Genomic DNA, 10,058 nt, shown 5'->3' with positions numbered 1-10,058 from the left:
AACAAGCGACTAATACTGCTCCAAAATACAGCAAGGATCCTGAAGTAGAAATCAAACCTTCGTTATTTACCGAACAAAGCGCTGAATGTTGCGCGTTTTCAGGTCGATATGGAACCACCTCCCAAAAAGATTAACCAGGAAGACCTTAGGGGCGGAGTATTAAAGAAAAAAATAACCTGCCGCGAACAAATGGGATTTTCAGAAGTGTCTCGCCTATGAAAAGTCGAGTAATGCCTAAGGAGGAAGAGCTGAAGTGGGTTTCGGTAGAAAGAGGGTGGGTTGGCGGAAAGGTGAGGCTACCGTCGCTGGAACGCTGCTGGGTGAACCGACGGATAAGGGCACTTGATTCGCAACGGGACGGTGCGCGAGGTGGACGCGACGGGGATCGGGGCTGGGAATGAAGGTGGAGGAGAGCGGCACACCGGTATCTTGGAGGAACACCTTGGGAGGGGAACGACTGGGAGACTCCCGGTACGGATATGGTGCGCGGGTCGGAGGGCCCTGGGCGGCACGTGGGAAAGGGCCGACCACTTACCGGCGACCGGTGCGTAGGCGGAGGCTCTGGGTGTCACGGGTGGTGGAGGTGGAGGGAGGGTCGGGGGAGGCGGGATGTTGCAGTAGGACGCGGAGGGAGAGAGACGGGGAATGTGGGACGATGGCCTCTTTGGGGGGACGGGTGGTGGGGTCTGCTTGCCCCGCAGCGGCCTCAGCTGAGGGGTTCCGAAGCGGGGGCTGAGGGCTGGAAAGGTAGGATTAAACGGGGGTGGGGTCGGGGGTCGCGGCGGAGGCGTGGGAGGCCTGAACGACGGCTCCGACGAGGAGGAGGGGCCCTTGCCCGAGGTGGACGCGTCCGATGGCTGTTTCGGGTGCTTGGACTCCGAGGACCGCCCTTTCTTGCCCAATCCGAACTTACCCATTCGACTGCCCCGGTTGACGGAGACCTGGAGAGGCGCGCCTGAGCGCTGAGTCCATTCCAAGAGTACCCGGTTTCACCTTGAATATCCGCGTGGATTTCACTCGATCGATTCAACGTCAACTCTCTTCCGCTCTTCTCTCTCTCTCTCTTCCCGGCGGGGATCGAGAGAAGTCCTCCCCCGTTCGGTCGACGTTCTCGCCCGTCTGTCGGCCGAGTCGAGAGACGCCCACGTGCGGTCTCAGAGGGCGATGTTTGATGGCTGCAGGTGCATAGGGAGGAGGGAGAGGAGAGGGGATCGCCCACCGCACGACACTAAGCGGGGAGAGCGGCTGGGTATGAGTTGAAGGAAGGGATCTGAAAACGACACCCCGTCGAGGGTGTTCAAGGGATATCACAAGCAAATGGTACACCCATGTCGAAACTGAGTTTGATGACGGTTGAATGACTATTTAAAATGACCCGACGAAAGATGAAACATAATATTGGAACGAGAAAGCCATGTGGAAATCGGTCCGGACATGAAAATAAGAAGCTTACTCACGTTTAAAAAAATTAAAAAATGTGCACTTGATGATGTAATTATAATATATGCCCAAGGAAAAGAGGGGTATTACCGAAAATCGAACAGCCCATTGCGTACGAGATTGGTAGATATCAATCTATTCCGTAGGTGATGCAATAAAGCAGGGTATGCTTTCTCAGTGAAATATTTTGTGTCGACAATGTTAACATATGTTTAAAACAATGCGTTTTAGGGAAACTGGATTCCTACAAAACATCGAAGAGTTTTGATGTTTAACAAATCTTTAACTCGGTCCCACCAACACGTTTGCTAAGGAAAAAAAAATTTTGCCAGAAGTAAAATGGGTAATTTATGAAGAGCACATTTAAAGAGCACTCCAAAGCTATTCGGCTATTTTGTTTTTTTACCGGAAGAAAGTGACGATTCATCACGCAAATTGTTTCCGCCTCTTCAGCTGCTTTATCTTTCGCGGACGAATACGGAGTACGAACGCTTGGACGCGGTGGATGGGAACTGGCAAGGGATTACAAGAACAGGGAAGTGGAGAGAGAGAGGGTTTGGGGAGGGAGGGTGGAAGGAAGGTGGGGGTGTGTGCAGGTGGTTGGGGTGGGTTGGCACGCTCTCGCAGGAAGGCCCTTCATAAAAAAATAAGGAAACAACGACAAGGGTTACGTAATATTCCTTATTTTTGCCCTCCTTAAAGAGGAAGGTCAAGTTGAGGTCCCTAGTCTCCTAATGGAAATTGGCATGAGTGAGAGATCGCCTTACGTTGCGACTCGGAAGTTAAGCTCCCGTTGGGCCGGGTCGATTTTAATGCCTTTATTCAGAGCGAAATTCTTTCTCTCTCACGAGGCATTCGATTTTCGGAGGTGGAAGTCAAGCGAAGGAATTCAGACACGCTTAGGTCTGCACGAATTTAATTCACCATTTTCGGCAGCGTGAACTGTATTGCAAGCAATCGTTCTTATATCAGGGTGCGTATATTGACTTTCAGGGGAAGAGGGATATCAACTATATGCTTACCTATTGTGTGGTCCCTTAGATTGCCTAAAACCGTTTTCTCTAGCTCTGATTCCTCCCTGTTTCTTTGGCAATGGACTTGCGCCCTGAAGATATACGAAAGCTTCTTATGCAGCCAACGCGAAACTACGCCGTCCCTTTTAGTGGTGTAAAACTCATAAAAAAACTGCGGGAAATAAAGCAAAAGCAAGGTCCTCGGGGGAAGTAATTGGGAGAAAGATGAATGTTCCGGGTGGGAAAAGTGTTAAATGTGGCTAGGAGGACGAAAGAAGGTTAAAAAGTGGCTGTGATAGGAGGGAAAGAGGGATCTTTGGGAAAGTGGTGGGGGGATCGTAGGGAGGCGTGGGGTCTTGCGCGAGGGAACGAAGTTTGAGGGAAAGGAGTGTGTTTGTGTGGGTGTGTGTGTGTACATGGGTTGGGGAGCGAAGGGGTGAAAAAGGGGGGGGGAGAATGGTTGCCTGAGGGTGAGGTTCGGCCACGACGTGCGAGTGACGGGTTAGGGATTAGCGGAAACCCTACAAACGTCTTGAGCGTCGTCGTGGGAGTTTTCGGTTTCGCTGCCCACAGCGGAGCTTTTCAGGCACGCCAACCAACGCGGTCAATGTTTCCAACTCGGGGGAGACGCGAATTATGAGTCAAAAGCTCTCGTCGCCGCGGCATCTGGCCGCGTTCCCGCCTTGTACGAAACGCTGGTTCCTACTTGCTTCGATTCTCACCAATTTGATGTCGATACTCTCACGTTCATTATGGGAGACTTGAGAATCGTGATATGGGGTGACCATTTAAATTGCGGTCATTTGTAATAGATACGGGCAATTTTAAATAAATTACATATGATACCACAGTTTGTGGAATATTATTCACGAAGATTGCCTTTATATTTAATACATCGACATGAGATTTTGAAGTGAATAACAACACTAATTGACGTACTACTTAGGGTCATTATTGCATCATTCTAGTGTGTTTTGAAGGGAGGTATTATTTTCGTGATAAGTACGGTTCTCGATACTGTTACATAAACACATGTATTGAGATCCTCTAGTCATGTTTATTCTTTTCTCCAATGATTTGTTGCGGTATACATCTATTCCAAGTTTTTTTTCTGCTTGAAGCTAACACTATGATTTTATACCAACTTGAAGTGAAATTCTTAAACTCTGCATCTATTAAGCATAAATAATTGCCCTAAAGTAGAGAAAAACCTGTTTTCAAAAATACTGATTATGATCACGATATTAAATTTAATCGTCTCCAATCAAATGATTGGCTATTAATCGAAGACATTTATTTAAAATACAATATAATACTTGCGCTACTTATTGGTGAAATATAATTTCTCTGAAGGTCCGAGTAACTAGCACTATTTTACAAAATACTATATTTGGCTCAACTTTTTTTTAATTTGTTATGTTGTTGAGTATTAAAATTTATCATTTCTTGATTAGGAAGAGAGGAATGCTTTTTTTCTGTGCTTAATGTAATATCGAACATAAATCGAAATCCTCAGCTCTTGTCTAAAAACGAACGGTGAGCAACCCATTTCATTATGTCATATTGGATTTGGAACGTCTTTCTTTTTTAATTTATGACTTGTAATGACAAATTGAATACGGTTCTATATCCCCCATGGAATAAGTTAAAAGTTGGCGATCATTTAGTCGAGGTTCAGTGAGCGGCCACATTCGGAGTGACTGTTTAGCTTAACGATTGCCAGTCGATATTGATTTTACTGTGTACGTTGGTTCCCAGTGGTCGCACAAAAACATTAATGCCTCAGATCAGACCAGGAAGTTAATATGCTCGCTACAGCCTGTAATTGAAATAATTGACTATGTTTCAATGGCAGACGTGGTCGGATGCACTGAGAGATTCAGACCTGGAAGGTCATTATCTTAAAGATGAGGACAATTATGCACATAAGGATGAAATCTGGATTATGTTGAGGTATTTTTCATGGTTGGTTTATGTCATTGTTACATACCTAGCACTATATGACTGAAGCTGTGTTTACTCTCCACTCAATGAAACTAATTTTAACCTCCACGAAAAGTCTTTATAGTAATTTTGTGATCTTTTCATTTGGAGAGAGGGGCGAATAATGTGTGGTAGTTACTGACACTGACAAATAAATTCTGAACTTTTTTCGTTCTGAGGAATGAGTGGATGATTTGAGAATAAATTGATCTTCTTGGAGGGGAGATATGCTTTAGAGGTATCTGATTGCTACGTTTAGGGGCTCTTTAGGGAATTGAGCACAGAAGATCTTCATTTTAAGGGCCATTAGGAAGTTCAACGGAAGATGTAGATCTTGGATTTTCTCCAGGTTGTCCTCGTTTTGGCAATAAGGAATTCCCGAAAATCTCGGGCAGACATAAATAAACCCTCGCCATAGTAATCCTCTACACTAGTTGCCGAATCAACAAGTCCACTGCGTTATTTATATATGAAATCTAATGAAGTCATTTAAGCAATAAGTACCGAAATATTGATAAAACATTAGCAGGATCTCGATTATTGTTAACCCTTGGTATCGCGTGGCCTCCTGTTATCTATTATATTTACAATGCACCTTTTATCTCCGTTTGTTATGCTATGCTACCTATAGCATTTATGCAATGTTTGATATAAAATATTTTCTCTATTTCTCTAACTTTAGACCTACTCGCCTTCATTTCGTCTATTAATTAATTCAATTGATTGACAACCTGTTTTTTCCCTTAAAATTTCATTGAATTGCGGAAATAGAAAACGTGGAGAATTATATAATTATTTATGAACAAAATTTTGTTCATATTTTTTCATTCATATTTTTGTTCGATTTTTTTGTTATTTTTCTAAACACGCGTGGAAATTACTCTAAGAATGAAATTATCGATTTCACAACTGAGGCAGCAATTTTTATAGGCTTAAAATGCCGGGATGGGGGCTGTAGCCTAATCAGTCCGCCCTGGTTCCGCCAACTGTACCCATATGTGCGCACCGATGGATCGATAACATTTTATTGTTCACATATAATGTGTCATATTTAATATCATATCATACGAATCGATATTTATTGTTTGTATTTCTAGTAAAATGGGATATAAACTGATTAGGTTTCCATATTAAAATATTCCTTTTCCTATCGTCAATAGATATCCTTTCTAAGGAAATTAGTGTTCCATTAACAATATCACCTCACTGAGGCTGTATCATTGAATAAGCAGTGTCTAACTAGCAGCAACAATTATCGGTGTCTCCCACACAGAATTGATGAAATTAATCCAACTATCCTCCAGCACTCTGTATGCTATGCCGTGATTTGAGTGGATTCCATTTATCTTCTTTAAGGAAGCTGGAAAAAATCCAAGAACCTGTTCGCTAACTCAAATTCTTTTGTACCTTAGGCAATTAATTACAAAACACGATTTATGTATTTAATGCAACGATTTCAGATTGTAAAAATCAGTCCCCTTTTTGGGATCCCAGTCAAGGTGAATGATTTTTACACTCTGAAATTGTTGCATTGAAATGCACATTAGCGGATGACTCCGTTAAAAGTTACTGTTGCGGCATCTCCATCAGTTTCTTTGGAATTGTATTTAATGTTTAATAATCATAAAAATAGCATTAAACCAAACGCAGATAACCTTTTGAAGAGGTTAATTAAGACGTATTTATGCTAAGACGTAGGTCGCAAATTATACCGCTTTTTCCACACTATAGAAATACAAATTTGGACTCTTTTAAGTTAAAACCATAGAAGTTCTTTAGCTAGTGTACCTTACCTGATGAATCGGTTAAGCACTTAAGTTTCTAGTTATCTGCTGGTTGCACTAATTGCATCAAATGAAAATCGCTATCCGACAACTCGACCGAATAACACCTGAATGCTTCTTTTAAAACATATATTGACTTGCATACTTGTACACATACGCGCATTAACAGTCCGGCTTCCATGTTATCGTTCACCAACGGTATTACTTTGGGATATATCTCTGTTGGGTTTCACTCAGCCATCCTTATTGGTATCTTTGTTGGAAGTCCGACTGACTCCTCAATTGTTAGCTTTAAGTCATTGATTTAATGCTAACAATGTAGTCAGCCGGACTTCCCACTTTTAATTTTGGGAGATATTTCTCTTATCGTGTCTCCAACCAAAACTAAATCATTTTATGAGTTTAATTTTATCTGCATTTTATGACCTTATTAACTTCAGACCTCTGTTAAAATTTTGAATGATCATATGTGAAAGTACTGAGTTGTTGACTTATTAATAATTAACCCCCTTTTTGTCTCATTCTCCTAAAGATGTCATTCAAATCTTCAACTTTTTATATTCCTTTTGTTCAATATTGATTACCATAGCGTGTTTTTAATGTCGTGAAACTTTAAAATGGACGAAAAAATTTAGTGATTTGTATAATCATTTACCAAGCACTAAGTTTTTTTGCTTTTGATCTTAATTTTATGAATAAACAGAGTCAGTGAATCATCCTAGCAGTGTCTTATTTAAGTTGGTTCTTATAACACATGGGAGAGCATAAAGAGTAGGGAAAACTTTTGCTTACTTAATTTTGGCATTTAAGCTATTTTACCTTATTCTCGATGTCACGATAAAATATTAACCATTCTTTATTCTAGATTTGGCTAAAAGTACAAACAATTTATTTATAAATAATTGAATTAAATAGAAAATATACCATGTAATACGATTTCACCATAAGAAAATACACTCATTGTCTGGTCAATACGAAGAATTAAACTGTTTAAGTTATTGAACTCATTTTTATTCGATGTTTATAAGAAATTTTAATTAGACATGAAAATAACATTATAACATTTGCCCATTTAAAATAATTGGAACTTAAGTAAAATAAAATACAGTTGAAAATTAATAGATTACTAATATTTCAAGCACCGTTCTTAAGAGGGCTTGGCCTTTGTAAATGGCTTATTGAAATATTGCACGGAAGATGAGCTCTTGGGTAAGGTTATACCATTGGTGATGTTATGAAACATTTTTCAAATAGATTTTATTTTTTACACTATGTTTTAGAGTTTACAATGGAACAATTTTGAATAATTTACTCTCTTTGGTTATATCAATCAATAATTCATATGAGCAGAACAAAGTTTCTTCACATTGAGACTTCTTTCCCTGTTGATGAGGAAGACATCTTTTGCCTTGGACAAATCCACCCATCGGCACTATTTATTTCTACACTCGTGTCTCGACCTCCAACCTGGCTATTGTTTATTGGATTTTCCATGTTTTTTATCGGACTGTAAAGATGCAAAAACCATCCAGGGTAGCCTGGAACTAACCAAACCGAATGAAATTACTATTTCTATTCCTCTTGTACCTCCCGTCTTCGGAGTCTTTGTTAAGGGAATGCAGCATTAGGAGTTCCGGCGAGAATAGGTAGGCAGACAGAGGGGACGTTCCGATCAGGGATGGCGAACCGTATGGGTTCTCTAGAGTCTCCTCCGCTGTGGAATCAGGGAGAGGGTAGCCGAGAGATTCTTCCACCTCTTCTGGCGCGGACCGCTTTGATCTCGAAGAAACCTCAGACGCGTCCCCAGGAGTCTTTCTCGACACCTTTTCAGCAAAGGCCTCGCTCAAGCCATTGGCTCGTGTTTCCACGTCCTTCGATTCCCCGTTCTTTTGGTCGAGTGCCTCCTGCTCACCCGATCCGTTGTCGTCCTCCTCCTCAACCTCCATGCCCCTGCCAAACCTCATGAAATTGTTTCCAGGTCCCCTGCCAAGCCTGATGAAATTCCTGTTGTTGGACCGGCCGAACCTCATAAAATTCCTGTCAAGGTTCGCGCGGTACACCCTGGACAAACCACCTTCTCCCTCATTCTCTTCGGACTCCGTCCCCCTCCTGCCGAACCTCAGGAAATTTCTGTTCAGATCCGAAGCCGGGGTCCTGCCAAACCTCATGAAGTTGTTCCCTGAACCCCGTCCGAACCTCATAAAGTTGTTATCAGCTCCGCGACCGAACCGCATGAAGTTATTATTGGGCCCACGGCCGAATCTCATGAAGTTGTTGTTCGGGCCCCGACCGAACCTCATGAAGTTGTTGCCAGCTCCGCGGCCGAATCTCATGAAATTGTTGCTTGGCCCACGCCCGAATCTCATGAAGTTGTTATTCGGGCCGCGACCAAACCTCATGAAGTTGTTGTCTGACCCACGCCCGAACCTCAAGAAGTTCCTATCCAATTTGTCTCTCTCTGTCCTGGAGAAGTCTACCTCCCGTTCCCTACCCGTTTCAGACGAACCCCTCTCTCCCGCACCACCAGATCCTGCTGCTGAGCCGTCATCGCCCCGGTCACGCCCCAAACGGATGAAGTTCCTCCCGGCCGAAGTCCTTCCGAACCGCATGAAATTGTTTAGGCTCCCCCTCATCTCTCTCCTCCCTTCCTCTTCCTCCTCCCCCTCGCCACTCCCTTCTGCCTCTCCCGCTCCCACCTCCACCTCTTTCCCGTCCTCCATCCCGTACCCGGTCGTAGAGTCCCTCCCCAGCCTTATGAAGTTGTTGCCCCCAATACTACGACCCAGCCTGATGAAATTGCGGTCCCTCTGGTATCTCATCAGGTTGGCGGGCCGTCCATCTACCTCCTCCAGGATACTCGGCTCCCCCTCGGCCTCCTCCGCGACCCCCGGGGCCCAACCCCCGCTCCGTCCGAACCTCATGAAGTTCTTGTCGAGGGCGCTGCGGCGGGTGAAGAAGAAGGGTGACCTATAGCAGTTCCGGACGATCCTCGTCTTCGGGGCCAGCGGATCCTCGAGTTCTACTGTCTCTTCGGGGATTTCGTCCTCCACCTCGTCCTGCCCCGCGGTCCACGTCTCGCCGTCTGGCTCTTCCTCATATCCGCCCCGGGGTGTTACAGTGTCCTCTCCCGGCTGGCCCTCGGATACCGGCGCCGACCTCTCCCTTATGGCGTGGGCGGAGTGATCGTCCACAATGGGGTTGGCCGTGGGCGCGGTTGTGGGCGCGGGGAGGCCCTGGGTAGCGGTGCGGGCAAAGGCACTGTAGTTCTTTGTCGTCGCATCGTCGACACCGGCCGTGGCGATTGACGCTGTCGAGAAGATGGCCGCAAGTGAGAGGGTCAATGTGACCCCCACCATCGTCGATTCGCTGGAAGTGAGAGAGGAAGACATAGGAATCAGTTTCACTGCCACAAAGGAATATTAATGAGACTAACTACATTATTAATTGGTTGGTTGATTAGATTAGTATGGTAGTTGAATTTTCAAGTAAAAATCCTTAAAATTTCTAGGAAGAGTTTTTATGTAGAGATGATACATAAATCATTTTAATATGGAAAAACTAATGAAATCCCTAGAAATGATAGTATATTAGTGACATATCTATTATGATTTACATGAAATAGTGCAAGATAAAAAATTCTATAGGTTCTCCAGATTTTTGGCTGCACGGTTACCACTTGGCCGTCTAAGACAAAAGGCGTAATCGGTTAAAACATTTCGAAGGCTATGAAAAGAAATGCGTGGAATCCTTTGGTTGAGAAAATGGCTATTTGATGCGATTTAGTACGCCGCAAATGTAGCATAAAATTTGAATATCATTTAATTCCAACTGATTTAGA

General features: G+C 43.6%; 1 protein-coding gene across 1 annotated transcript; it reads right to left on the bottom strand.

Annotated features, from left to right (window-relative positions):
- Positions 1–7,275: 7,275 nt before the first annotated feature.
- Positions 7,276–9,576, bottom strand: FMRFa (FMRFamide propeptide). The gene has a single exon (XM_071597050.1). It carries the CDS (start codon positions 9,574–9,576, stop codon positions 7,765–7,767), a length of 1,812 nt encoding a protein of 603 aa, XP_071453151.1. The 3' UTR covers positions 7,276–7,764.
- Positions 9,577–10,058: the final 482 nt, after the last annotated feature.

This window comes from Hetaerina americana, unplaced genomic scaffold (genome assembly GCF_022747635.1).
Source record: "Hetaerina americana unplaced genomic scaffold, ioHetAmer1.1.p SCAF_8, whole genome shotgun sequence".
In the NCBI taxonomy this organism is placed as follows: Eukaryota; Metazoa; Arthropoda; class Insecta; order Odonata; family Calopterygidae; genus Hetaerina; species Hetaerina americana.
This window is presented reverse-complemented; position numbering and strand designations above follow the sequence as displayed.

What these genes read in the sequence shown, in the direction of transcription:
- FMRFa (XM_071597050.1), bottom strand. Translation starts at nt 9,576, where the DNA reads ATGGTGGGGGTCACATTGACCCTCTCACTTGCGGCCATCTTCTCGACA.